Genomic DNA, 27,656 nt, shown 5'->3' on the forward strand with positions numbered 1-27,656 from the left:
GCCGCGGTGAGGCCTCCGGTCCTCCAGAGGGCGCTCTGCGGGGGGCTGGCCAGCCGCCGGGCCTTCCGAGTGTCCAAGCCACAGCCGGGTCCCGAGGAGCCCGCGCCGCCGAATCCGCGCGTGGCTTTCGCGCCTTCCGCCTTCGTGGATTGCGGAGAGGTGAGGGGAGCCTGCGTGGTGCTCGCCCTGGAAGCCTCTGTGGAGAGCTGGGCACCCGGGGAGGGTGGACTGCAGGGGTAGCGGCTACTTTCATGGAGGCTGCAGGCTTTGTGGACAGGAGAGGCCACGGGATCAAATGCCTGGTGTTGGCTATATCTGCGGGGGAAGTGGGTGGAGGAATGAGGGCCGTGGAGGGACGTAGGGGTGTATTGTAGTGGAGGGAAGCTTTTCCTGTCCAGGGCTCACGGATTTAAGTCATGTTATTGACACGACATAGGGAGAGGGCAGTGGAATCCCAAACCGGGAAGTGTTGAGTGGGGAGAGAGGCGGGATGGGGAGGATTGGGGGAGGGAAGGTGTACTTGGAGTGTCGAACTGCCAGAGCTGAAGAGCTGGGAGTGAAGATAGAGGTCTGAAGGCAAGCGTGGGTTTGTGTGTATTCTGTTCTCGGCAGCTGACCAGAACCGGAAGCACCGGGTACAAAAGTGGCTTGCGTTTGGCAGGGCTGGGCGTGTGTAGCCGTGCAGCCTAGCCTACAGTATGCGTCTGTGGGCTAGGGTGAGTGGTTTGGGAGCGGAGGGGAGCTGGATTGACCCAGAGTGGTGACCTAACCTTACCCACCTTCTTCCTGCAGCTACCATGTTCAACCAGCAACTCCAGCAGCAGCAGCTCCAGCAGCAGCAGCTCCAGCAGCAGCTGCAGCAGCAGCAGCTCCAGCAGCAGCAGTTCCAGCAACAGCAGCAGTTACTGCAGCTTCAACAGCTGCTGCAGCAGTCCCCACCACAGGCTCCCTTGCCCATGCCTGTCAGCCGGTGAGTTTCCCACTTGGGAGAATGGAGGCTGTGGTCTGAGGACACTCGGACCGTGTTTTGCAGCCTGGCTCCCACAACATCCTTGTTTGAGTATTAAATGTCATCAGTTTCCACCTTGGAGGGGACCCTCTATCTGCCGTAGAGAGGGAGAGAATGGAGGTGAGGGGTCTCCAGGTGGATGGCTTCCCCAACAACCCTCTGACCCGCCCCCTCCCATCACACAGGGGCCTCCCCCAGCAGTCATCCCCGCAACAGCTTCTGAATCTCCAGGGCACCCACTCGGCCTCCCTGCTCAATGGCTCCATGCTGCAAAGAGCTTTGCTGCTGCAGCAGTTACAAGGTATGGCAGTTCGCAGCAGTCCCCAGTTTCCTCCGTGTCCCACTCAGTCTTCCCAGCGCACACAGTGACCCTGAGCATCCTTATGGGTAGATACTAGGGCTCTACGAGGTGAACTGTCCTCAAGCTACTCTGCTACCAGTGGAGTTACCAAGCTACGGCACTGGCTTTTTTGGCGGTGCTCGGCACCACTTGCTGTCATGAAGATTACTTGGTGTTCCTGAGGCGCTCAGCATCCTGCCAGACCTGAGCCTGGGCCTCCATGAATCCCTGTCGCTGGCCTCGAGTGTGAAGCCTTGTGCCCTTGCCTCAGTTTCTCCGTGTGGGGAGGAGTCTCAGCCCTTCTTTCTAAGTCGTTCCTGACTCTACTGATATCCCTAAGGGGAGGTACACCCATAAATAACCTCCTCTATAAACGAGAACGTCGGCAAGCTGAGGCCAGGAAGAGGGATCCTGTGCCCATAGTAGAACACAGGCAGAAACGGGTTAGATGGCCGTCACGGGGCAGCCCTACCAGGATAGCGGATCACAGTGTTTTCATATATATGCCACCTTTTTTTTTTCCATTTTAAAAGTCATGCTTGTCATAGTGAAAATAATGTGTTAAAATAGGAAAACATCAGCAACAAAAACCAAAGGGGACAGAGAGATGACTCAGTGGTTGGGAGTGCTTGCTGCTTAGGGTCCAGTAACTCCAGCTCCAGGGGGTCTGTCACTTTTATCTTGCCTTGGGGGCCATCCTCCCATGTATGACATAATGGTACCTATACATGCACATATACACATAGTTAAAATTTAAAATAAATACTGAAAAATAAAGTCATTGTAAACAAACAAAAAACCCAGTGGTAGGAAAACATTCACTCACTTCCAGGAGAGTCGTATTTTGGTATAGTTCTTTCAGTTTTTTTCTCTAGGAAGGAGTTTGGGAAGTTTGGTATGATTATTATGATTAATACAAGAAAGGGTCTATGTTGAGTTTTATTTATTTTACAACGCTAGAATTGACTTTTTGTTTGTTTGAGACAGGGTCTTACTCTAGCCCTGACTGGCCTAGAACTCACTATGTAGACCAGGTTGGCCTTGAACTCACAGAGATCCACCTGTCTCTGCCTCCTGAGTGCTGGGATTAAAGGCGTGTGCCCCTCCATTTGGCCTTTCTGAGACAAAGCCTGACTCTGCCGCCCAGGCTATTGTGGAATTTATTGTGTAAGCCAGGGTAGTCTTGAACTCACAATAGTCTTCCTACCTCATCCTCCAAGGGCTGGGATTATAGGCATGAGCTGCCACACCAGCTTCTCTACTGGTTCACTCAGGATATTTGTGATAGATTTAAGTTTTCAATAGAGGGATGTGCCCTATGGAAACCTCATTTATCTGTTTCTTTTTCCCCCTTTCTCTTTTCTATCCTAAATACCATTGGGATGAACATGACATTGAGACTCTTCTCACCTCAGATTCCCAACATAGAGTGACTGAGTCGGGGGATGGATGTTTGATGGCTTTTGATAAGTATTGCCAAATTACTTTCCTAAGGACTGGACCAGTTTGCAATGCCACCAGCTACGTATGACAGTGCCGGCCTCGCCATGCCCACGGCAGCATTGGGTATTCTATGCTTTTTTATATACACCTATATAAATGTATATGTACATATAAGTTACTAAGTTGGTTTGCAAAGGCTAAAGCTGTGTCTTGAATGTCTTAATTTACACTTCTGCGTGCTATTGCAGCTAAAATATTTTTACACTTTTCAAACATTTGCATTTCCTTTTGTGACTTGTCCATGTCCTTTGTCCATCTCTGTTCGAGAGCATTCTGTCTTTCATCTTGCTGTTCCTGGGAGCTGGGTGGCTCTCTGGGACGGTGTCTCTGTCTTCGTTATGCTTGTCTGCCAGATGCACTAGTTCATAACTTCGCATCCTCATCTGACATGAGAGGCGGGGAAATTGGTTTGCTCAAGGTTCCAGAGGTAGTGCTGTAGAGTCTGGACTTGAACTTGGCTCTCAGCACACTGACCTGAGCCTTTAAGATTGTGCTGCCCTCTCCTGCACTGCCCCTAAATCTCAGCATGGGTGCCAAATCTCTTTTGCCTTCCCCGAGTAAAGAGAGCTGAGTCAGAGGAGATGCAGCAGGAAATAAGATGGCTGGTTCTAGGAGAGGGGCCTCTAGGGACACAGACATCACGGAAGGCCTCCTGAAGGGGAGGTCTGAAGGATGCTGGGAATTGGTGGAGCACAGCAGCTTCCACAGCAGGGTCAGTGTGTCCAAAGGCCCAGAGGCAGGTGATTGAGGGCTGCACCAGGACCAATGTGAGGCACCGAGAAGTGGCAGGACCAGACTTCCTTGCTCTAGAAGGAACAGGCTTCCTTACTGAACAGGGACCTGCTCTGGACAGGGGATGGGGTCAGAGTGTAGCTCCAGAGAGAGCCTATTTGCTGCAGTTCCGGGGAGGGGTCAAGTGTCTTCAGGAGAGGGACAGCCTGGTTGGAAAGGCACATGGCTGGTAGTCGCTAGGGCCTGGTGATGTCATGGATGCGGAGGATGGGTTAAGGAGGAGTGACAGCTAGCGGGTGTCCCTCAGAGATCTTGGGCAGGCTACTGCTCTGTTTAGTTATCTATAGAAATAGCCACATCTGCCCTGTACCTGGCAGGCAAGAGGGCTGATGTGGGGCCTGGAGTGCCTCGGATAGCTAGGGGCTTCCCACTCAGTGATAAAGAGAAGCTGGTGGGGGACAGAGTGATAAGCAACAGCTTGCTGGTTCTCCTGTGGTCCCACGCTGGGTCCCTCGAAGGGCATGTCTGGGGCAGTTCACACAGAGCTGGAGCAGAAAGCCAACCCTTAGTCCTTTCTCACTAGGGCCCACAGCAGGCCTCAACTTGGCTTTGCCTTCCCTCCGCTGCCCTTGGAAATTATCTCTGATATTCCCATGATGCTTTGAGGGACCATGGTGTGACCTCTCTTCTCACCTTTTCTTCCCCACAGGCAACCTCCGTGCTTACAACATGACAGCCCCGAGCCTAGCAGCACCCAGCCTTACACCCCCCCAGATGGTCACCCCAAATCTACAGCAGTTCTTTCCCCAGGCCACGCGCCAGTCCCTACTGGGTCCTCCTCCTGTTGGGGTCCCAATGAACCCTTCTCAGCTCAGCCACTCAGGGAGGAACTCCCAGAAACAGGCAAGAACCACCTCTTCCAGCACCCCCAATTGCAAGGTGAGTAGTGCTTTGGGCGGAGCCGCAGGGTAGGAGTCAGTGAAGGGGTACCCCAGTGTCAGCCCGGCTCTCTGTGCTTGGGCTCACCTGGCCTTTGGGCAGGTTATGCTCCCTCATTGTGCCTCAGTGTCCTTGTCTGTAAAATGAAGGCGGAGGTGTCTAGCCTCCCCCAAACTTCAAATACCTCTATGTCCTTGAAGGGACTTTAGCCATACCCAAATACTACTCTATTATTATTTATGTACTATTTCTCTCTTAAACAAGTTTTTTGTTTTTGTTTTTGTTTTTTTATTTTTTGATTTTTGTTTGTTTGTTTATTTTTTCGAAAGAGGGTTTCTTTGTATAACTATCCTGGAACTAGCTCTGTAGTCCAGATCAGAGATCCACCTGCCTCTGCCTCCCAAGGGCTGAGATCAAAGGCATGCACCATCACCACCCAGCTCAACAATTTTTTTATTACTTCATTATTTTGACATGTGCCAAGGTGGGCATGTGAAGGCCAAAGAACAGCTGGTGTGGGCCTGCTTTCTCCTCCCACCGTATGGTCCTAGGACAGAACTTGGGTTACTAGTTTTGATGCCGAACATCTTTACCTGCTGAAACATCTCACTGGTCCTTATTGATATTTCTCTTTATATCAGCAATGTCTAGTAGAAATAAAATTAGTCATGTATATGATTTAAAAATTTTGATAACCACATTAAAAAGATTAAAAGGTCAAGGTATGATGACTGACACCCATCACCCCATTGCTGTGCATTCCAGACCATCCTGAGCTAAAGATCTTAAAACTTTAAAAATAAATTAAAAGGAACAGATAAATTGATTATACTGTCAGGTGTAGTGATGTACGCCTATAATCCCAGCACTCTGGAGATGGCACAAAAGGTTTGGAAGTCCTCTTCAGCTACATAGTGAGTTCTAGGCCAGCTGTCCCAAAACAATCAAACAAAAATGAATAAAATAAGGTAAAATTTACTAACATATTTTAGTTAGTCTAACATTGTAAAAAAAATTACCATTTTAACCTGTATTAAAAATAAATAAATAAATGAGCTGGGCAGTGGTAGCACACACCTTTAATCCCAGCACCCAGGAGGCACAAGCAGGTGAATATCTGAGTTTGAGGCCAGCCTGGTCTACAGACTGAGCTCCAGGACAGCCAGGGCTACACAGAGAAACCCTGTCTCAAAAAAACCCAAAAATAAATAAATGAAAAATAAATAAGATCTCTTGCTGATTGATTATTTGTTTGTTTGTTTTCTAAGAGACGAGGTCTTACCTCCCAGATTTCCAATACCTCTGTGCCCTGTGTTGCCCAGCCTGACCTCAGAAGTCTCGGCTCAGGTGATCCCCTGCCTTAGCCTCCCAAGTTCCTAAAACTACCAGTATATTTCCCCATGCCCCATTTTGTCCTTAAAAAAAAAAAAAACCAAAAAACCACTAAATATTCCATATCTACTGTGTCATTAAGCTTTCCACATTAATTAAACACTCCACGTTTCAAGTGTCTTCCTGAGGCTAGTGGTCACGGTGTGGGACGGGCAGCTCTGAATGTTACTTTGAAGGTGCGAGGGTATGGCTCAGTGGTAGAGCACAGGCTCGGGGCTGGAGGCTCTGCTTCTGCAAAAAGTAAGAATTGTGCTGGGCAGTGGTGGCGCACGCCTTTAGTCCCAGCACTCGGGAGGCAGAGCCAGGCGGATCTCTGTGAGTTCGAGGCCAGCCTGGTTACAGAGTGAGTTCCAGAAAAGGCACAAAACTACACAGGGAAACCCTGTCTCAAAAAACAAAAAACAAAAAAACAAAACAAAACAAAAAAAAGAATTGTATCACTGCCTAAAAGTTTCAAAAATGTGTAATCCTCATACATAGAATAAAAGTAGAGTACCAAGAGGGCGTGGTCTTCATACAGCTGCATCTGTAGAGTACCAGGAGGGCCTGGTCTTCACACACCTGCATCTAAAGCCCTCAGCGGCCACCTGGTGGGTTTAGTGTGTTCATGGGTTCATCTTACCACATGCAGAAGACTCAGAGATTCACAAAGGAGAACATACACACATTGTTCTGGCCCTGCATGTCCTTACAGCTCTTTGCACAAGACCGGCTCTCAGATGTCTTCTAGGGCACGAACAATGCTCCTTACGTAATTGCTTTCATCCTCCCTCATCTGTAGGAAGGCCTTCCCTCCAGAGAAGGACTCAGCCTCCCCGTGGGGGTTAGGCCTGGCACAGGTCATGGCTATGCTCCTGTTTTACATATGGGGCACTACAGCTGACAGGCTGCGGTGGTTGAGGCAGGCACAGAATCCAGGCTCCCTGACTCCCTGGGTCTTCCAGGGCAAGAGCTAGGTAGGCTCTAGAGGGCCCAGCGTCCTGCTGTGGGGTACATATGTGTTTTCACCAGGCCGAGAGGCCTTAGCAGGAAGAAGGGAAGCTGTGAGTGGCACCTGGGGGCTTCCCAAGGTGCCGAGGAAGTGGTTGGTCAGCAGTGCAGATGTGGCATCTGGCCTGGCACTTTTGTGGGTCTTGGGTGTATGTGTAAGAGATATTGATGCAATTACACGAGAGCAATTAATTAAGACTGGAAATAAGTGAGACCCTGTCTCAAATAAATGAGAGTAACAAAAACTGGGAAACTCCACTAAAAGGGTCTGGACCTGCCTATGTTGGGGGCTCCCCATAGAAGCTCGCAGGCTCCATTTGAAGGCTAGGGGCAGGCTGGGGCGGTGGGGGGTGGGGGCGTGGCTTGACCAGAGAAAGGCCAGCAAGGATGCATGGAGAGGTAGCAGGAATACTGGTGGGGGGGTCTAGAGGGGAAAGAAGAGGCAGAGGTCCAGGGTATGAAAGTGGAGAGAGTGGACAGTGGCTTGGGATTAGGAGAATCCCAGGGCTAGGAGGCCTTGGGAGGGTTTAGGCCAAAGGCTCTCTCTGGCTCCCTAGGGAACAGGGAGTGGGAAGTCGAGATGACCAGTGGGACCAAGAGATTTTGTGTGTCCCTAGCCCAGATCGAAAAAGCAGTCTATAGATAGATGGGCAGGCACCTCAGACAATGACTCTTGAGGTGTTTCAGGTCATCTGCCCTTCAGCCCCGTCAGTCCCTAGAGCAGGAGGGTGTTTGCAAGTGAGGTGGAGGTTAAAAAATGGATTCTAAAAAGAAGCAGGATTCTTTTTCCCAGACAGTGCCTCTGGGAGACAGGGAGGACCCCACAGAGGGGTCTGAAGAAGCCTCGGAGCTCCAGATGGACACCCCTGAAGGTGAGGCAGACATCAGGGCAGGGGGGATCTCGGTGGCAGGTGAGCCAGGCCGTCTCCTGGAGCTGGCTTCCGTCACCTGCCTTCATTGCAGACCAAGATTTGCTCGTATGTCCAGATGGCATGGTGAGTGAGACCCCAGTGCCTGAGCCTGAGGCCTTTGAGGCATCCGAACCAGCAGCCAAAAGGTCGAAAAGGTGAGTGACGCTGGCCACATGCTGGGGCTCAGAACCCTGGGAGTTAGGCCTTGGCCTCTGGCTGGGGGGAGGGTCAGGTTCATCCCTGTATCTACCTGAGTGAGAGCCACCTGGAGGCCAGGCTGGGCGGCTAGGAGGAAGGGGGTCTTTGCAGAGTGCATGGATGGTGCCAGTTTATAGGGTTAATTCAAAACATGTTGCAAGGTGGAGAGCCAATGCCCCTGAGTTTATCTAGGTGAAACAGGCCTGAACAGCGTTCAGGCTTCCCCGATCCCCCATTGTAAGTAGAGCTGGGGTTAGGAACTGGGTCATAGGCCTCTAGAAAGGAACAGTTTTGATCTTTGATTTTCCTGTTTGGTTTTTGGTTTTTTTTTGTTTTTTGAGACAACTTTGGCTGACCTGGAACTCACTATGTAGACCAGACTGCCCTCCAACTCTTAAGAGATCACCCTGTCTCTGCCTCCCTAGAGCTAGGATCAAAGGCGTAGACCACCACTGCCTGGCTTTTTGATTATCTTTGGATCTTTCCTAGCTCAGAGGAGTCCACAGAGAAAGGGCCTGCAGGGCAGCCACAAGCAAAGGTCCAGCCTCAGACCCAGATGACAGCACTGAAGCAGACACAGACCCCAGAGCGGCTGCCTGAGCCACCAGGAGCCCAAGTCCTGCCACATTGCCAGCCACAGGTTGTGCAGATCCAGGCCCAGGTGCAGCCAAGGCTGCAGAAACAGGCACAGACACAGACCTCTCCAGAGCACTTAGCACCACAGCAGAATCAGGTACAACCACAGGTACATTCCCAGCCCCCACGGCAGGTGCAGCCACAGGAGACAGACCCACAGAAGCAAGCTCAGACACGGACCCAGACACAGACACATCCACAGGTATCTGCCCAAGCACCGCCACAGGAACAGCTTCCAGGACAGAGGCAGGAGCAGACATCAGAGAAGACCCAGGACCAGCCTCAGACTTGGCCACAGGGGTCAGCACCCCAACCAGAGCAAGCGTCAGTCCCGGCCTGTGCCACAGAACCACAGCCATCATCTGACGCTGCAGAAGCTGGGGGAGGTGAGCGAGCGTGTGGACTCCTGGGCAGACCCAGCCCTGCCCAGCCTTCTTCTCCACCTGGCACTGGTTAGCCTTGACTGGGGACTGAGGGCTGGGCCCAGGGTCCGGAGCTGGGGCCATCCCTATCTTGAGCATCAGGGTCATGGCTGTGGACAGAGAAGCCAGCTCTCTTGGACGCAGATCGTGGACCCCAGATGGTAGACACACTCTGGGAAAGGAACTTATCTGTCGTTTCAGGCCCGGAGGAGGCCTTGCCAGAACCAGTAGGTGCCCAGAGCAGTGAAGACACGAGCCAGGAGGCATCGGCTGTTGGCCTGGATGTGGGAGAATGTGAAAAAAGAGCAGGAGAGCTGCTTGGGGTGCGTCAAAGCCTGACAGCAGCCTTGTGCCTGGCTGCACGGGTCAGCCACACGGGGGTTCCTCTGCTCCTAGGTCGTTTTTCTGAGGATCTAGATGTGATTTGGGTGACGAGTGTCTTCTGATCTGGTCACTCCACGATAGAGTCCCTAATCCCTCATGTGGTGACAGCATTTTAGTGCAAAGAGTACCTTAGCAAAAACCTCCTGTGGGACTTGGGTCCCAACTCTATCTCATGACAAAACTTCCAACCTCTTTTCTTCCGTGGGCCTCAGTTTCCCCATCCATCAATGTGAGGAGTGGTATGAGTTGGACTTTAGAATTAAACAGAGCTAGGTTGGGAGTGGTGGTGTACATCTTTAATCCAGCCCTAGGGAGGCAGAGGCAGGCCGATCTCTGGGAGTTTCAAGCCAGTTTGGTCTACATAGTAACACACACACACACACACACACACACACACACACACACACACACACGAGATCTAGGTTCAAATCCTGGCTATCATATTCTCTGTGTATGTTTGGGCAGTCACGTAAGAACCTAACCTCAGGTTCCCTATCAGGAAACTTTGAGGAAACGATGCTCACAGGTGTTTCTTGTTGGGGCTGGATCACCATCAACACCCAGATGGTAGAAACCCTGTCTCTGAATCTACTGTAGATGTGGGGGGCTGGGGGCTCCCTGAAGGTCACCATCCTGCAGAGCAGTGACAGCCGGGCTTTCAACACCACACCCCTCACGTCTGGACCTCGTCCTGGGGACTCCACTGTCGCCCCTGCCCTTGCCAGCACGTCCTCCAAGCAGACCCTCCAGTTCTTCTGCTATATCTGTAAGGCCAGCTGCAGCAGCCAGCAGGTACTGTGGGGGAGGAGAGCTGGGGGCTGCGGGCCTGCGGGCTTGCCTTCTCTACACGGCCCAGATGGTAGAGCAGGTTTTTAGGATCAAGGAAAACCTGGTTCAAATCTGACTGACCATCAAGGTCTCCAGAAGTAAACTCTACTCTTGCGTCTTTTCCTCTTGTTTTCAGTGAGTACAGCCAAGAACTTACCTCACTGTGTGTCTTAGGGCTCAGCACTTGACACTGAAGTTCTGAGCCCATGTCGGGCCCAGGCAAGGGGAGCATTAACAGTAACAGTAGTCTTAGTAGGGCTGAGTCTATTTACTTGAGATCATGAGTTTAAGGGCAACCTGGTCAACTTAGTGAGAGAGAGCTTGTCTCAAAATTAAAAATTAAAAAAAAAAAGTACAGTTGGGATATAGTTCAGCCCTTGCTTAACATGTGAGGAGCAAAATAGATAAATGGATAGTATCCTTGGCTGGGACTCTCTGGGCTTGCTGCAGCTGCTCCTAGCCACCTGGGGATTTGAAACAGGACTCGTGAGCACCTGAGTTTCAGATTGACCTGGGCAATATAGCCAGAACTTAATTTCTTTACATTAAAAAGACAAACACTTTTTTTAAAAGACTTATTTTCATTTTATGTGTATGAGTATTTTGCCCACATGTCTATCTATGCGCCACATGGGTCCAGTGCCCATAGAAGCCAGAAGAAGGCATCGGATCCCTTGGAACTTGAGTTACAGATGGTTGTGAGCCACCATGTGGGAGCTGGGAAGCAAAGCCAGGTCTTCCGAAGAGCAGCCAGTGCTCTTGGCCTCTGAGCCGTCTCTCCAGCCCTGCCCTCCAGTTTCGTTAATGCTCTTTCTTGTTTCCAGTAGCAGTTACCTGCGACTGTGGCCCCTGACTGAGCAGGACCATTTAGAGCCATGTTCCTTATCACAGAAGCACTCCTGGATATGGGTGTCGATTCCTTCTGTGCCTCAGTTTCCCATCCCTGCCCTGGCCTACATTGAGCTGTGTAAAATGTGCCAGTTGTGGTGGCACATGCTGGTAGGCCATGCGGGAGAAACGGAGTCAGAGGATCAGAGATGCAGGATGGCCGTGACGCTTGGAGGTGTCCCCCCATGGCTGCGGCTCACAGCCACCTCTGGTTCCTTCGTACCGCAGGAGTTCCAGGACCACATGTCAGAGGCTCAGCACCAACAGCGGCTTGGGGAAATGCAGCACTCGAGGCAGACCTGTCTGCTGTCCCTGCTGCCCATGCCTCGGGACATTCTGGAGAGAGAGGCAGAGTGAGTAACGGCTGGCAGAGGCTCACGGTGTGGGGCAGGACGCCTCACAGACCAGGCCCTGAAGAGACACTCCCTGAAGTCTGCCTGGGGATTAATCATTGCTCCGCATGCCAGTAACTGTAACCTTGGGCCTCAGTTTCCCATCTATAAAGTAGTCTGACGAGGGGTGTAGCGAGTGTCCTAAGGGTCCTTCCAGGTGAGAATAGTGTGACACCCCACCCCCACCCCCCACCCCCCCCCCCGTGGTCGGGAGGAGGGTTAGGGTACAGAGCCCTGCTCCTCTGGTCTGTGTGCTGGCCCCGACCATAGCAGCACGATGGCAAGAATCAGGTCATCTTGTGGCCTGGGGTTAGACCTTCTGAGGCCTCCTTTTGTCACAGGGGATGTGGTTGGTCTGAAATGTCCACCTGGAGTCTGGAACTAGCACTTGGAGTGACAGGGCGGGGGGGGGGGGGGGGGGCGGCACTGTGGCAGCTGCCAGGCCCTAGTGGGGTGTCACAGGCCTGCAGGCTAGGAAGTGTCATTGGAGAATGCTGAACCAGATCGACTTGGGAACTGGGAGATAAGGACTGTCTCCTGGGTCAGCTGCCTCGGTGGTTGCCAGAGTGCCCAGTATTTGAGGAGAATCCAGGAACTTGGGTAACTTAGGAAGCCTCACAGTTTCAGAGTGTCAATAACAAAGCCAGCTATGGTGACACACACCTGTGATCCCAGCACTTGGGAGGCCGAGGCAGAAGGATCAAGAGATTTTTGTTGTTGTTTTTGATTTTTGAGACAGGGTTTCTCTGTGTATCCCTGGCTGTTCTGGAACTCACTCTGTAGACCAGGCTGGCCTCGAACTCACAGAGATCTGCCTGCCTCTGCCTCCCGAGTGCTGGGATTAAAGGCGTGCACCACCATGCCCAACTAAATTCAAGAGTTTAAAGCCAACTGCATGGTGAGGTCTAAGCTGACTTGTTCAGAATCATACTAAGGCTTGTTGAAGACAAGTCGAAACCTTCCCCGGGCTGGACAGACAACTGTCTGAGTCAGTGGCTGGGCTCTACCAAGGACTAGGAGACAGCAGGAACTCATGGCTGCTCTGCTTTTGGCCTGGTGGACAGAGAGCGCATGTCTGTTAGCTCTCATTCAGAGGAGTCAGGAATCTCTGTTCTTTCCTCTGTCTTTTGGCTATTTCGACTAGAACCCTAGCCCCTCAGGAAGGCACTGTAGGCTGACCTAAACCCTCCCTTCCAAACTGCATTGCATTTCCGGAGCACTCCAGGAAAATACAGCGTCATGCCCTGCTTGTTTTTATTGTCGTCTTTCAGAGAGCCTCCACCAAAACGCTGGTGCAATACCTGCCAGGTGTACTACATGGGAGACCTGATCCAGCACCGCAGGACACAGGAACACAAGGTGCCAGAGCCACTCACATGCTGCAAAGGCACCTGTGTGTGCCAAGCCAGGGCGGGGGAGGGGCCCAGGGTGGGAGTGGGAGGTAAAGTCTGTTCTTGTCTTCATGTGACTGTCAGTCACGTGGCTTGGTGAGTCAGTCATGTTCCTCTTTGGGCTTTCCTGTGCCCATCTGTTGAGTGGAGGCACCAGCTCACCCTGCTGCTCAGCCTCTAGCCTACGGGGGGTCTTTGGTGGCCATTCTCCCTCCGATCCTGTCTCTGTTGGCACCTACCATCCCACATAGTGAAGAGCAGTGATTTGCATGTCCCATTGTAGGGGCAGAGCTGAGTTGGGCCACCGATAGTGTGGCTTATACCTAGGGATGCTGCAGTGCACCACATGGCCTGCCTTCCTTTCCCCAGATCGCCAAACAGTCCCTGAGGCCCTTCTGCACCATATGCAACCGTTACTTCAAGACCCCTCGGAAGTTTGTGGAGCATGTAAAGTCCCAGGGACACAAAGACAAGGCCAAGGAGGTAACCCGCTGCCTGAACATAGCATGAAGCCTTCCCCCAAGATCATAGAGCAGGGCCTAGAACCCTCAGCTGCCCATAGCTGACCTAAGCCCCCCGTCCATGCCGTGGGCAGCTGAAGACACTTGAAAAGGAGATGATAGCCAACCCAGAGGACGACCACTTCATCACAGTGGATGCCGTTGGTTGCTTTGAGAGTGATCAAGATGAGGACGAGGAAGAGGAGGAGGAGGAGGAGGAGATTGAGGCTGAGGAGGAATTCTGCAAGCAGGTATGTGGGGTGGGCCATTTGAGGCTAATAGAGCTGAGAGGGCCTCTCCTGCTCCTTCAGGGACCCAGACACTGCATTGGCATTTGTAGCTACTAACGCATGATGCAGTTATGGGCTGTGTCACATGTGGCCATGAAAATAGGCACAGCGTTGACTATTGAGTGACAGGTGAAGTATACAAGGGCCTTAAAGGCTGGCTGAGAGACTGACTGTGGGGGAAGGGAGGGCAGAGGGAACGGTGTTTAGCTGGGTGCAGAAGGCATGCTACAGCAGACTGTCCAAAGTCCTGTGAGCCTTTTGTTCATGCTATTTCTGGACAAAGTAAAAGAAATGCAGGTGGATTGGGGGTGGGGAGGGGAAGGCAGAGGACTGGGAACGATAGCCCAGTGACAGGCTTGCCTAGCACGTGCAAAGCCCTAGACTCACTCCCCAGCACCAGGGGCAGGTGGTCAGAGGCTCCATCACATGCTACATACCAAGACCCTGTCTCAAAAAGAAAAAAAAAGGATGGTGGTGAGAAGCTGCTCTGCTCTTCAGAGGACCTGGGTTCAATTCCCCACACCATGTCAGGTCGCTCGTAACTGCCTATGCCTCCAGTCCCTGGAGATTGACAAGCACTAGCCTCAGGTACCCACGCCCACACACACTCAAATGTATTGAAATAGCAGCCTAAGAAAGAAGGGGTTTATTTTGGCTTGAGGAAGGGGCTAACTGAAACCCACAGCAGTCATCAGGACACTTGGGAGGCAGGATCAGCGCACGCCATGGCTCAAAGAAGGCCACCCTCAACGAGCTGTGAGCCGAGGGGATGGTTGGTGTGCTGGAGACCGTGGGTGCCCGGCAGGCCCCTGACCGGTGTCCGTGTGGAGCCTGCGGCATATCCCATCTGAGCCCCACTCCCTCTCCAGGTGAGGTCAAGAGATCCATCTTTAGAGGAACGGAAGGGTTCAGAGACTTACAACCCCAACACGGCATATGGTAAGACCCCAAGCTAAGCCCCCAGTCTCAGGCACGGCACTGCAGCAGGCAGCCCACCCTCCGGGCGGTGGGACCCCCAGCTGGTGAGGGGGACCCGCGTCTGCAGCCCCCACTGTCTGTCCCCAGGTGTGGACTTCCTGGTGCCCGTGATGGGCTACGTCTGCCGCATCTGCCACAAGTTCTACGACAGTAACTCAGGGCTGCGGCTCTCCCACTGCAAGTCCCTGGCCCACTTTGAGAACCTGCAGGTGAGTGGCCATCCAACTGCCCTGCCTGGGGCACGGCCTCTGTTCAAGCTGGCGGGTATGGCCAGCAGCTGTTTGCTGCTGTACCAAGCCAGTTCCCAGCCATACTCCCACAGCAGGGAAGGACTCAGGCTTGGCTCTGTGGGTTATGTCCGTGTGTGTGTGTGTGTGTGTGTGTGTGTGTGTGTGTGTGTGTGTGTGTGTTGGGGGTGGGGAGTGGGTGACTCCAGAGCCTAGAGACGTTAAGAGCTTCAGACAGGGTCACACAACAAATCATTACTGTTTTGGCCCAAGTTGGGAAGCAGCTGCTGGCCAGGAGTGCCATAGGCTGTGCCTAACTTGAAAACTTTCGGATCTAGAAATACAAAGCAGCCAAGAACCCCAGCCCAGCCAGCCGACCCGTGAGCCGCAAGTGTGCGATCAATGCCCGAAATGCCTTGACTGCACTTTTCACCTCTAACAGTGGCAGTGGCCGCCCGCTCAGCCAGCCAAACCCCCAGGACACAGCGAAACTACCCAGCAAGGTGAAGCCTGGATTCCCCAACCCCCCTCTGCCCCTTCGGCGCTCAACTCGCCTCAAAACCTGATAGAGGGCGCTCCTGCCACCCAACATGCCTAGGGCCTGATCTGCTAATGCCTTCTAGGTATCTGCGTGGAAATGTTCACATGTTGGTGTTTTTACTCCAAATCCAATAAAGAGTTGTTTGGATTTGCGGTCCCCACCAGCACTGTGTCGGGGTGGATACAGGAAGGGGAACTTAGTCTCTCTGGACACAGTGTGGTGGAGGACCAGGGAAGCCAAGATCAGGCTCCCTGCTGGAATAGGACTACAAGGCACTTCTCTTCTCTGAGCCTCAGTTTACCTCTTCGTGTATTAGGGCTAGGAAGGCAACTTGAGAGAATCCTTATGGCTGCTAACCTAGCAGATGGTCTTGCTTCTACCCCCAAGTTGCAGATAGACAAACTGAGGCCTTAGCAGGGTCATGTGACTTGCAAACAGCCAGGACTTAACCCTAGGTGTACATTCTTGGCTCTTGTATTGGCCTCTGTCCAGCTGCAGAGTCAGACATGGAGTTAGGATTGGGGGGGCGGGGGTCCTTGCTGCTGAGGTTCAGCTCTTGGTTCGCCAAGAGGGCACAGCCCTCCTAACCCAGAGACAGAGGAGCAGTGCAGGGCCCAGCCTTAGCTCTGTTTTCGCACTTAGAGATCAGACAGTCTGGCTGTCACTGCCAGCTGGGAAGACTAGGGCTAGAGTGGAAGGCCAAGGTTTACAGTCAGACCCTAGAGGTGGTCATCGTGGTGGAAGGCCCTAGCGCCCAGAGAGGCTGAATATATCTCACAGTCACACAGCATGTCTGACTCAGCCAGGCTGGCAAGCAGCTGCTAGCGGGCAGCACACCTGGTAGGGAGGAAGCCCTGACCTTGCCTTTACCCCTGGATCAGAAATAAAAGAACCCCAGCCCTATCACATGCCCACGAGCCACAGCCTGCTCCATTTGCCTCAAGTGGCTACTGGGGTCCTTAACCCCGGCACAGAGAGACAAGAGGGGCCGGGTGGTGGTGGTGGTGTGTGCCTTTAGTCCCAGCACTCAGAGGCAGAGGCAGGCGGATCTCTGTGAGTTCAAGGTCAGCCTGGTCTACAGAGTGAGTTCCAGGAAAGGCTCCAAAGGTACACAGAGAAACCCTGTCTCGAAAAACCAAAAAAAAAAAAAGAGAGAGAGAGAGAGAGAGACAAGAGGGGCAGTGGGGTGGGAGATCTCTTTAATATGGACACTCAGTCCTGGGGGAGGGAGGAGAGACGAGAGCTGGGCAGGCAGACAAGTAAGCTGTAGGACCACACCTGGCTCCAGAAGGGATGATGGGCATTGGGGCCTGGTCCAGGCTGGTAGACCCACTGGGGATCTGAAGGCCAGTACCTGAGATGGTGTCTAAGCCAGGTAGTATCTACCCAGGCCAGAACATGGCCTAGAGAGGTGAGGGTGGGGCCTGCTTGGGGGCTCCTGGCAGCTAGGGGCTGGCATCACTGGGGTCCTCCCCAAACTGTTGCTGGAATTCCAGGCGTGTCTGCCGGTTGGACTCCAGCAGCTCCTGGAGGCGGGCATGGAGGTGGTCATTCTTCTCCTCCAGGTGGTCCAGACAAGAGTTGATCTGATCCAACATGGAGTTGATGGCAGCATACTCTGGGAGGAAGGGAAAAGACAGGGAAGGTCCTGTGCCTCCTCAGGGCTGATAGACAGTACACCCAGTGTCCCTAGCTCTCCCTCGACAGGGCTTCGGGCACATCCCCAATCTCTCTGATTCTTAGTGTCACCATGGGGAAATGAGTAGGGCAGCACAGGAGGGAAAGCGTCATCCTTAGCACACCTTTTTTGTAGGGTTAGAGTGGTCCTGGGGCAGTCTGCCAGTGTCCTGGCTGGTGGTCCTATCATGTGACAAGTTCCCTCTGCATTCCCCTCCACGGCTACCTAGAAGTTACAGCCATGTCCAGAGCTGGGCAATCAAGTCTCTGCTAGGCATGTGACCTCCAGCCCTCTGCCTTCAGAAGAGAGTCCAGCAGCTTCTGGGCCCTGGAGCAGACCCAGCCCCCTACGTCCCTCTTTATCCCCGTCCCCCACCCCTTTCCTCTCCTCTCACCTGCTTTGCCTGTCTCAGGCCCTCTGAATGTACTGCTGGCTGTGCCTGAATGCACTGGGTGGCCGCCTTGTCTTTCCCTCTGGGATGAATACCACTTATTTCAAGTCTCAGTGTGGCTGTCACCAAGGGGAGCCCTCCCAGGGAGCCTCCCCCTTCCACAGCTTTCCCTTCAGGAATCACTACTGTGACTGGCTGGATGCTCGTCTGTATTCCACCTCACACTCACTGTAGAGATCTGGGAGAGGTGACAGGTCTTGTGTTCTCTGCTGTCTCCCCAGTGCCCTCGACAACACAAATAATCACTTACTGAATGAATGCGTGAATGGATGAATGAATGAAGCTCTGGTTTCCGGTCCCTGCCTTTGCTCAACTGTCTACCACCTAGAATTCATCAACCACAGCAACCCTTCAAGGATCAACTCAAAATACCTCCTCCTCGGAGTCTTCCCCGTCCTCCTCTACAGTGGCTTCTGACCTGCCTCTTGGCAATGCTGTGTCCCTTAGGACCCAAGGTCTGGGTCTGTGCCCACTGCGGGACCCAGTTCTGAGCCAGCCTGTGACTCAGAAGTACTCAGCTGCCAGCTTGGGACCAGAAGGGAAGTAGCTGGTGGATTTAAGAAAAAGGCCCAGGGATGGCTCCCAGAGAGGACATCCCTGACAGAGAATAGTCTGTGAAGGCTGCTGGATCTTAAAGTCCATCCCTCATGACACAGATGGGGAAACTGAGGCCTAAGAAGGAAGGAACCAGAACACTTCCCATAGCTACTTGGTGACAGAACCCTTCGGTTTGAGTCCCAGCTGCTATACCCCTGCAACTCCTTATTGGAGCGGGGGACACTGAGGGTTCCAGTACACGAGAGCTCAATTGCTGTGGCCACATGAAGAACCAGACAGACAGCTGTTATGATCCATCTTCCCATTTCATGGCAGGCTAGCAGAGGGGCTTCATCGGGGTACCCACTAGCCATTGTTCCTGTCCTGGAATGGAGAGCCTCCTCCCCACCATCCCAGTGTCCACTCAGTGTTACACTGCCCCCTCTCCCCACCATCCCAGTGTCCACTCAGTGTTACACTGCCCCCTCCCCGAGTCCCCTCATGATGTTCCCACCATGGCTGCCAGCAGTCACTGCACTCGTATCCCGGTCCCCAACACTGCCCACTGTAAGCCTAATGACCCACCACCTGCCTCCAGTTGGAGGGCAACTTTTATTTATGAGAAAAATATTCTAAAACTGTTGTGACAATGGATATGCTGTGAATATATGAAGGCCTGCAGAACTGTACGGTTTAAATGGTAAAATCTATAGTGTCACTTACAGCTCAATAAAGCTCTTATAACTAAACAAAGCATACCCCATCCTTACTGCACAAGTCCTGCCCTCTAGGCAAGGCACCAGGCTTGACTATGCATGTGTGTGTGTATGTGTGTGCACTATCCACTGTCAGAAGGAACTTGTACACTGGAATCTTAGAGTCTAACCATTTTCCATCCCATTTTCCCTTTAATCCTGACACATCTCAAAACAGAAGACAACAATGTGCCCAATATTGCAGATGGGAAAACTGAGGTTCCCAAACGTGCAAAGGAAGTCTGTGGGTTGACGCTTCCCCCGAGGTCCTTGTGCAGTGCTGTGCACCCAACACAGTGCTAGATAAGCCGATCACACCAGCAAAGCCAGGTGGCTGGGGTGCTGACTCAGCACAGTGGGACGCCCACCCAGCCAACACCTCCTGGAGAGCCAAGTAGGACCCGCCCCCTTCAGCGAAGAAAATGGCTAAAGCAAATCCCAAACCGACAAGCATCTCTGGAGCTGTCTCAGTTTCCCCATATGCAACCAGGGCTGGTTAGCGACGGTTCCCCAGTATTGCAGCATCCAGGGATCCGTTCACTAGTGCTCGCCATTGCCTCCGAGGTGGCCGTGGGGACAACTCCAGAGCCACCCAGGGACGGGATGGGATGGCTCTTCAGTCCCTCACACACCCTCCACCCCGGCCCCATTCCAGATCCCAGGACTGTACCCCTAGCAAAGCAAAGGTCGCCTCAGCAGCATCCCCACCCCCGCCCGGGTCACCTGCTTCCCCGAAGCTGTCACTCTCGTCTTCCATTTCCACATCCATCGGCATGCCTAGATCCCCGTTGGGGCCCGACATTGCGGGCTCGGGCGCCGCAGAGGCCACGCGAAAATAGAACTTGGCGACCGTCGCGCGGAAAGCCGGCGCTGGGCGGAAGGTGCCAGCAGCTGATGGAACGCGGGGCCGGAAGGGTGGAACGCAGCGGCGCACCGGGGCCCGCCCAGAGCCCCGCCCAGAGGCTTCACAAGCCACGCCCTCAATCAGGGCTCCGCCCCCGTCCGCTCTCAGGCTCCTCCTCTCGCTTCCGTCCCTTTCCCGGCCGCTGGGCCCCGCGGTCGGCAGAGGGAGCACGCACCGAAGGCCAGGCAGTAGAGACCCTGGCCCGCTAGAGCTTGAGGCTTCTACTAGACTCCATCCTACTGCTTCCGCCCCTCTGCATGGTCAGAATCAGACAGGCGGTTTCCAAGGCTTTCTATAGCTTCGAGAACTCTGTTCCCATCACCGCTCCTCCCCCAGATGACGCACAACCGCGTCTTATCTTGGCCTTATCACTTCTCTTAGGGCTCTCAAAGGCTACACTTATGGCTGGAAATCATTCTAGACCCTAGCCTGAATAGTAGATGTAGAGCCAGTCCGTTTGACCCATGCCAATAAATAGGGCATGGATTGGGGAGGAGTGTGAGGCCCTTCTCAAGGACTGTGTGTCAGATTTCCCATACAGAGAGGGCTTGCTATACCCTGCTGTAGGTGGCCCCGGGAGCCACGAAAGGTCTGTGCTAAGTGGCTCTGCTTGAGGCTGTCCATCATAGGAGGCTTCATGATAAAGCCCGGCATCAGTCATCTCCCACTCCATGAACTGGTGGGAAAAATACAAAGTCACCATACAGCCGGGGTGCGGGGTGGCAGACCCCTTTAATCCCAGCAGTCAGGAGGCAGAGCCAGGCGGATCTCTGTGAGTTCGAGGCTAGCCTGGTCTACAGAGCAAGATCCAGGAAAGGAGCAAAGCCACACAGAGAAACCCTGTCTTCAAAAACAAAAACAAAACAAAAAAACAAAAAACAAAGTCACCATCCAGAATTGCTTGTGGATTGGACTTAGAAGTGTAATACTGGGTCCGGCCCAGTGTCAGGGTGGTGTGCCAGGAAAGCTCACCAGGACTCCTATATCTGTAATGGCCAGGAGACCCCATGGCGTCAGCAGGTTGTTCCTGGTGTCACAGTGGCTAGTCCAGGGTGCAGGGTGTTCTCGGCATAGGGACTTCAGTAAAGCAGGAAAGGCAGGGAAGAGGGTTCTTCCCCAGAACCCCAGAGGGAGCACGACCCTGTGGACACCATGTAACTAATGCAAACCTAGACATCCGGAACTGGAAGAGAATACTTGTGTATGCTGCTGTGACTGGCCATGTATTTCGATTTGCATCAGCAGGAAGAAGAAACAAAGCCCTATCTGTGCCATGAGAGTTTGATTTGAAGGGCCCAACAGAAGCAAGAGGAAGCAAGCTGACTTTCCTTGATCCAACACAAGAAACTGGATCTAGGCAGGAGAGATGGCTCAGCAGTTAAGAGCACATAGTGCACTTGCGGAGGACCTGAGTTCAATTCTCTGCACCCACTTTAGGCAGCTGACACCCACCTGTAACGCCAGCTTCAGGGAAATCCAATGCCTCTGACCTCCTCAAGCACCTGCACTCGTGTGGGCATACCTATCTACACACACACAAACACACACACACACACACACACCATTAAAAGTAAAAAATAAAAATAAGAACTGGAGAGTTGGTTCAGTGTTTAAGAACAGTCTGTTTTGAAGGACCTGGGTTCAATTCCCAGCACTCACATGGTGGCTCATGACTCTCTGTAACTTCAGCTCCAGGTGATCAGACTCCTCCTTCCGGCCTCTACGGGAACTGCATGTGTGTGGTTCATACACATATAAGCAAGCAAAACATCCACATAAATAAGCTGGGCATGATGGTACACACCTTTAATCCCAGCACTTTGGAAGCAGAAGCAGGCAGAGCTCTTATGAGTTCAAGGCCAGTCTGCTCTACATAGAGTCCAGACCAGCCAGGGATATATAGTAAGACTCTGACCCAAAAGAAAGAAAGAAATTAGATCTGCAGCTGGATTGGAGCCCAGGAGTGAAGTATGTGTGGTGTAGCGTCCTTACATGGCTAGCCACTGAGGCTTTAACCAGTAGGCCCTAGATGTACCTCTCACCCTGGAAGCTTTCTGGGCTTGAACACAGCCTCTATCCCTCACTAGCTGCTCAGCGTGTGCCATCTCTTCCCGAAATCCAGCCCAGATTTCAACACCATCTGATGAGCTGGGTCTCGGGTCTGTGCTGCCCCCCTGCAGGACTGAGAGTGGGGTGGTCACCACCTAGGCACTCCCATCTCCTCAGCCAAGGTGAAAGGAGCAGCATATGTGTGTGAGATGGGAAAGAGGGGTTCATTTGGACCTCACACATTCTGGCAGGGGGAAGAGAAATGGCCTCTGACTCCTAGCAATCACAGGATCCAGATGAGTGTGGGATGACTGTATCTCATATCCCCTCCAGGCTCTTCCAGCTTCCCAGTTCCAGAGGGGCTGCCCCTTTGGGACCTGTGGCAGTAACCAAGTACAAGATACTCCTTGGAGGCAAGGCATGGAGGAGCTCATACTGCCCTGAAGGTGAGCCCAGGACTTGACCAGGGGTACCAAGCCAAAACAGCAGCAAGTGCGGTATTGTTCCGCACAGGAGGGACTCGGGGCAGTTAGTGGCCCTGATGGTGAAGCTGTGGAGGCTGGAGTTCTGGAGCCTTCTTTTCCCTAAGTCTTCTCTCTGCAGCCCTACCATCATGCTGGGATAATGCTGGTGGGGGCCCGCCCTTCGCCTTTTCCCTCATTATTATGGGGTTAAGCAACACAGACTCAGAGAACTGGAGGCATGCATTTATTTAGCAGGCAAGGGGATGTCATTGGGACAGGTGGCTGGACAGTGCTGCCCAATAAGAAGAGTCATCTGCTGCTCACTGGTATCGTGGCTGGTGGGGTAAGCAGGTGGCTCTCTGGAAACAGGAAAGATGGGGGCTGGGGACAGACAGGAGGCACCTGAGGGACTATAGCAGAATCAGGACACCCACAGTCCCCTGTGCCCTGGCCTCCCACCCGGCCCCTGCCCGTCCCAGTCAGCCACACTCACCGCCTGTTCAGTTGTCAATGCATTGGTCTGTAGGCAAGAAAGTTCGTCAGAACAGAGCAGAGGGGCGAGCGTTTGTGATCTCTGACTGCCAGGAGCCTGTGCTTTGCCAGGCCCAGACTAGCCCAACTACAAAATATCTGGGGCTTTTTTCAGGGTTGGGGAGCCAAGGGACCCATGTGGAGCAGACAGTGTGTGAGAAAGGCCTAAAGGGCCGCTGTAGGGCAGAAGTGGGAGGTCCATAGCGGCTCATGGACCCAGGCTTTCTGCCTGTTTGCGCACTGGGCCTTGGCAGCCTCTCAGCTGGTGGCTCTGTGGGGCCTGGCTGGAGCCTCCTGCCCAGGCTACTTGAAAACAAGATGTCTTCCAAGTTATGGGATGGGGCAAGGCCGAAGACGGCAAGGTTCAGGGTTTGGAGAGGAAATAGCCTTCGACTGTAGGCGGGAGTGGCATGGGACAGTAAGACTGAGGATGTTTGCACATGGACCTGGAATCCTCGTCGGGGAATGTCCCGGGTCAGCTGCCAGAAGGGAAACTTGGGGCCGGGATCCCTGAGGGTTTCATAGACCCCAGGGTGTCACCGAGTCTTCCAGACCTCAAAGTGGATCCCAGTGTCTAGAGCAGCGGACTGAGTCTTCCCTTTCTCTGGTGGGGTAGGTATCAGCCTGGACAGTCCCCGCATCCCCGCATCCCTTGCCCCTCACCCCCACTGGCCATTACCGGTGGGGACAGAGAAGATGATATGGTCATCTGTAAGGCCCAGAGACTTGGCAAAGCGGACAAAGCGCTCCTTTAGTTCAGCGGGCAATTCCTTGGTTCTTCCTGCAACCAAGATTGGCAGGGAGTGGCTGCAGGGCACTCCCTCGGTGTCCCTCAACTAGTAAATGAGGTCTCACACTTGTTTTCCGTGGAGGTCTGCAGAAAGACCGCTCCCTGGGCTGAGACCTTGGGATTCCAACCTTGAGTTGAGTCCCTAAGAGTCAGCCAAGAACTCACCATACAGGGTGATTTTGAAGTATTGCTTTTTTCCAGAAGTCTTCTTGAAAAATACCATGGCAAACTGGTCATAGTCGGTAGCGGCCACTTGTACACTGTAGCTCCGTATCTTAGGATAACCTGCAGGTGTGAAGGACGAGGATAAGTTCTCCCCTGGTGAAGAGGAAGGGGGCGCTATGCACCTTCTCCCCAACTTTCAGAATGTTCTCCCCATAAGAAGGTCTGGGTGGAGGGAAAAGGGCCCCACTCCATTTGGGACTCACTGCGAATGTTTCCCAGGGTGAACCGGCCAGCCCTGGAGCTTGGAACAAAAGTTCTGATCCAGTAGTCACATCGCTGGTCCCTGTGGGAGAGATGGGAGTGAGCAAGGATGTGACACAGGCTGATGTCAGGTGGGGCTAGAATTCTGGTGTCCCCCACCCCTGTGTCCATCCGACCGATAATAGCCTGTCCACAAACCTGGCGGGAGGCCCCACCCACCCATCTTAGATGCACCTGGGCCTTCCCCCTCTGAGTGTGCCCTGCCTGACCCTGCTGTGACCCTTCCCCAGCACACACAGTCCTCCACCCGGTGCCTTTCCTGGGTGGCCTCCCACACACACACATCCAGGCTCTAGGCAAGGATCCCCACTCTTTTCCCTGCCTCCTCTCTGCCACCTCCCTTGGCAGTTAAGGCATCTTTTTCTGAGCTGCCTGCCTGCTCCAAGCTGAGCACTACACTCCTAGCCCTTAGGCCAAATATAGCTTTTCCTCAAGTCCCACTCAATCCCGTCCTCCAGAGCTGAGCTCCCCAAATCTTCATCTACCCTCTGCTCTCAGATACTTTACTCCAGCTCCAGCCTACCCAGCTGCCAGACTCAGAATCAGAGTGCAGGTGGTGAGCCCCGGCTGCCCTCTCCAAGCCCTGGCTCCACCACCATCATCTCCCCGACAGACCGCCTGACTTCACCTTCCCTGTTCTTCCCACTCCAGCGGCACCCTCCCCCATTCTCCCTTGCTCCAGCTGAGCCAAGACTGTCCTTGCAGGAGCCCCAGACCAAGCCCTAGCATAGGGCGAGATGCCCCGGGGGCTAGTTCACTCCTAGTTGCCCATCAACCCTTGCGCGGTTGGCTGTGCCAATGGCTTACTGCATCTTGAAGGTACAGCATCTGACACAGGGGCTCACCAGCTCCTTCTGAGGCATAGTAGCTCCTCTAAGGCCACCTCCCTGGAGGCCCTGGATAGAGGCCACAGGTAGGCTACTCAATGTCCCTCCTCTCTCCTATTCTTTCTTTTTGATGTGTGTCTGTGTATGCGTTCACATGTCTGTGTGTGCATATGGAGGCCTGAGGGCAATATCTGGTATCTCTCTCCATCACTCTCCACCTTATTTTTTTAATTAGAAAATTATTGTTGGGACGGGCAGTGGTGGCACACACCTTTAATCCCAGCACTCGGGAGGCAGAGCCAGGCGGATCTCTGTGAGTTTGAGGCCAGCCTGGTCTACAGAGCAAGATCCTGGACAGGCACCAAAACTACATGGAGAAACCTGGTTTTAAAAAAACAATAAAAAAGCTATTGTTGGGATTAGGGATTTAGCTCAGTGGCAGAGTGCTTGCCTTGCAAGTACAAGCCCTGGGTTTGGTGCAGTCATGTCATGGTTATTATGGGTGTTTTGTCAGCATATCTGTGCGACGTTCGTGTACAGGTGCCTGTGGGGGGCAGAAGAGGATGTAGGCCGGGCAGTGGTGGCGCACGCCTTTAATCCCAGCACTCGGGAGGCAGAGCCAGGCAGATCTCTGTGAGTTCAAGCCAGCCTGGTCTACAGAGCTAGTTCCAGGAAGGACAGCCAGGGTTACGCAGAGAAACCCTGTCTCGAAAAAATCCAAACCAAAACAAAACAAAAAAGAGGAATCCCTTAGAACTGAAGTCACAGTCAGTTGTGAGCTGCCATGTGGGTGCTGGGAATCAAACTCCTGTCTTCTGGAAGAGCAGCCAGTGCTCTTAACCACTGGACCATCCCCAACCCCACCCTCTCCCCACCTTATTTTTGAGACAAGGTCTCTCTCTCTCACTGAACCTGCAGCTCACTGATTGGATTAGAATGGCTGCCCAGGGAGTCCTAGGGATCCTAGTTCCACCCTACACCCGGCCCCCCATGCCACCCCACACCCCCTAGGGCTGGGATGCCACACCCAGCTTCTTTATGCCGGTTCAGGGGGCTGGAACTCAGGATCTCTGCTGACATGGCATGTGCTCTGTGGACTGGGCCCTCTCCCCAGCCCCTCTCCCTCTTGTTTTCTATGGATTGTGTGTCCATCCTCACTTGGCAGAAGACAGGAATGGAGGGGAGGAAAGAGCAAGAAATGGATCAAGTCCTTGGCTGTGATGCGGGGTGCCAGGGCTCACCTGAGCAGGATGGAGGTGACATTGTAGCTGTTGTCCTCCTGCAGATCGTAGGTGGTGCTGTACATCGTAAAGCGCCCTTCTTCTTCCTTCTGGACTAAATTGCCTGCCAGGCCCACGACATACCACCTCCCCTGAAACTGCAAGGGGCTAATGCCAGACGGAGCCAGGGACGGCCTCACAGGCTGCTCCTCCTGCGCTGCCCTTGGTGGTACCTCCAGGCACCCCAGCTGGAGGGCAGCAGGGTCTCAGGCTTGGTCTGTCTACAGACACTGGCAGGAGTCCGACTCTTCCAAGGCTAGATAAGACCCTAGGTGGAGTTAGCCCTGCGTTGGCAGGATGGGGTGGTGCTGGGCAGGGGCCTGTTGGACTTCAGTTCCCTCCTCAATGCAGAGTGACTGAAGAGATTCCTACCTTGCATGGACAGTGGCGATTACGGGAGAGGGGGTCTAGTCCTGTGACGCTCTGTCAGAGTAACTGTCAGAGCAGGGTGAGGTAGAGCGTCCAGTGGGATGCAGGGTGAGTGAAACCCGAACCCTGGACTCCCAGAATTCCATCCACCCTCCCCAGTGCTGCCCGTGAAGCCTTCGGCTTCTCCTCTCATCTGCTCCTCGTTTCCCCCACTCCCTCCTGCAGCTGCCCTTCCAGGTTCCTACCTGGTCCTTCTGGAAGCCTGGCTGCAGGGGGACCTTGAGCAGAGATGGGGCGGGGATCAGGTTCTCAGTCGAGTCCTGGGCCTGGCTCTGCAGGACCCCAAGCAGGGTAAGGGCTAGACACAGGACACCCAGGGCCATGGTTTCAGCAGTGACTGGACTGGGTCCAGTAGGGAGGAGGAGGAGGAAGAGAATGAGGAGGACTCCCCAGGGAGACTCTTTATGGGCCACCTGGCTGCCAGCCCCCGTGTTGTGGGGGGGTCCATCCTTTACCAAATCCAGGAAGTGTGAGGCAATTGCTGTCCTGCTGAAATACTTGGCAAGATTTCTGTCCCCTTCTCCCCCAGGTCAGGGTTGCACAAGGTTGAGTGACAGGAAGGGCTACAGGGGAGGGGACAGGAGGGACGTTGGCAGAGCTCTGGAGTCTGGCAGGCATGAGGGCACTGTCTGTACCCCTTCATCTAGGTCAGCAACTCAGATCTGGACCATCTCCTGCCCCCCATCAGCCCCTAGCTCATCAGAAACTCAAGATGGTGTGTGTGGTGAAGGCCCCGCCCACCCACACCTGCTGAACACCAAAAAACGTCCCGCTCTGCCCGATCCTGTGCAGCTTCCTTGTTTGGGGAAGGGTGGGGCAGCTGAGAGTGAACGATCTGAAAGTGAACAGGGAAGAATGGGACATCCTGTTCTGAGCCACCGAGCTTGGCCTTGGCACAGGGTGTGAGGTGTCCGAAAGACTGGCCTGGGAGTGTCCAATACCCTGAACCCCTTCACTTTCTCATGACCCCGCTGCCATTTACAG

At 53.6% G+C, this 27,656-nt stretch overlaps 3 protein-coding genes across 16 annotated transcripts; 1 reads left to right on the forward strand and 2 right to left on the reverse strand.

Moving 5' to 3' along the window:
- Positions 1-54: 54 nt before the first annotated feature.
- Positions 55-18,193, forward strand: Ciz1 (CDKN1A interacting zinc finger protein 1). 6 transcript variants are annotated; one of them, XM_059260055.1, is made up of 18 exons: positions 55-159; positions 793-970; positions 1,195-1,310; positions 2,844-2,915; positions 4,294-4,523; positions 7,684-7,777; positions 7,869-7,971; positions 8,504-9,036; positions 9,274-9,395; positions 10,054-10,248; positions 11,401-11,525; positions 12,836-12,923; positions 13,325-13,438; positions 13,551-13,706; positions 14,615-14,684; positions 14,811-14,932; positions 15,289-15,453; positions 17,842-18,193. In XM_059260055.1, the coding sequence occupies exons 2-18, from the start codon at positions 798-800 to the stop codon at positions 17,860-17,862; spliced, it is 2,499 nt and encodes an 832-aa protein (XP_059116038.1). In that variant the 5' UTR covers positions 55-159; positions 793-797; the 3' UTR covers positions 17,863-18,193. The 6 variants fall into 6 exon arrangements, with proteins under 6 accessions (XP_059116038.1, XP_059116040.1, XP_059116041.1 ...); XM_059260057.1 differs by lacking the exon at positions 17,842-18,193 and having other exon boundaries at positions 8,504-8,759; positions 8,853-9,036; positions 15,289-15,538; XM_059260058.1 differs by lacking the exon at positions 17,842-18,193 and having other exon boundaries at positions 8,504-8,747; positions 8,853-9,036; positions 15,289-15,538.
- On the reverse strand, positions 16,674-20,498 carry Bbln (bublin coiled coil protein). 2 transcript variants are annotated; one of them, XM_059260059.1, is made up of 2 exons: positions 20,374-20,498; positions 16,674-17,109 (listed from the first exon to the last, which is right to left on the reverse strand). In XM_059260059.1, the coding sequence occupies exons 1-2, from the start codon at positions 20,468-20,470 to the stop codon at positions 16,937-16,939; spliced, it is 270 nt and encodes an 89-aa protein (XP_059116042.1). In that variant the 5' UTR covers positions 20,471-20,498; the 3' UTR covers positions 16,674-16,936. The 2 variants fall into 2 exon arrangements, with proteins under 2 accessions (XP_059116042.1, XP_059116043.1); XM_059260060.1 differs by lacking the exon at positions 20,374-20,498 and adding an exon at positions 19,636-19,833.
- A 914-nt stretch (positions 20,499-21,412) lies between these two features.
- On the reverse strand, positions 21,413-27,346 carry Lcn2 (lipocalin 2). 8 transcript variants are annotated; one of them, XR_009378512.1, is made up of 8 exons: positions 26,858-27,346; positions 26,205-26,341; positions 24,079-24,158; positions 23,816-23,935; positions 23,540-23,641; positions 22,823-22,849; positions 22,654-22,709; positions 21,413-22,242 (listed from the first exon to the last, which is right to left on the reverse strand). XR_009378512.1 is itself a non-coding variant. In XM_059259037.1 (8 exons), exons 1-6 carry the CDS (start codon positions 26,993-26,995, stop codon positions 22,830-22,832), a joined length of 597 nt encoding a protein of 198 aa, XP_059115020.1. In that variant the 5' UTR covers positions 26,996-27,346; the 3' UTR covers positions 21,413-22,242; positions 22,654-22,688; positions 22,823-22,829. The 8 variants fall into 8 exon arrangements, 6 of the variants coding, with proteins under 6 accessions (XP_059115020.1, XP_059115021.1, XP_059115019.1 ...); XR_009378511.1 differs by having other exon boundaries at positions 22,654-22,731; positions 26,858-27,345; XM_059259037.1 differs by having other exon boundaries at positions 22,654-22,688.
- Positions 27,347-27,656: the final 310 nt, after the last annotated feature.

This window comes from Peromyscus eremicus, chromosome 4 (assembly GCF_949786415.1).
Source record: "Peromyscus eremicus chromosome 4, PerEre_H2_v1, whole genome shotgun sequence".
Lineage (NCBI taxonomy): Eukaryota > Metazoa > Chordata > Mammalia > Rodentia > Cricetidae > Peromyscus > Peromyscus eremicus.

Bases quoted from the DNA above. Each gene is read 5' to 3' on its own strand.
- Lcn2 (XM_059259038.1), bottom strand. From the start codon at position 26,995: ATGGCCCTGGGTGTCCTGTGTCTAGCCCTTACCCTGCTTGGGGTCCTG. The intron at 23,642-23,815 runs GTGAGTTCTTGG...TCTTGGTTGCAG, and splicing joins CTTCAAAATCACCCTGTATG to GAAGAACCAAGGAATTGCCC. The intron at 22,850-23,539 runs GTAATGGCCAGT...TCTTGCCTACAG, and splicing joins CATCTTCTCTGTCCCCACCG to ACCAATGCATTGACAACTGA.
- Bbln (XM_059260059.1), bottom strand. From the start codon at position 20,470: ATGCCGGGCTTTATCATGAAGCCTCCTATGATGGACAGCCTCAAGCAG. The intron at 17,110-20,373 runs GTATAGCAAGCC...CCTTCCTCCCAG, and splicing joins CCGGGGCCACCTACAGCAGG to AGTATGCTGCCATCAACTCC.
- Ciz1 (XM_059260053.1), top strand. From the start codon at position 798: ATGTTCAACCAGCAACTCCAGCAGCAGCAGCTCCAGCAGCAGCAGCTC. The intron at 13,439-13,550 runs GTAACCCGCTGC...TGCCGTGGGCAG, and splicing joins ACAAAGACAAGGCCAAGGAG to CTGAAGACACTTGAAAAGGA. The intron at 14,933-15,288 runs GTGAGTGGCCAT...TTTCGGATCTAG, and splicing joins CCCACTTTGAGAACCTGCAG to AAATACAAAGCAGCCAAGAA.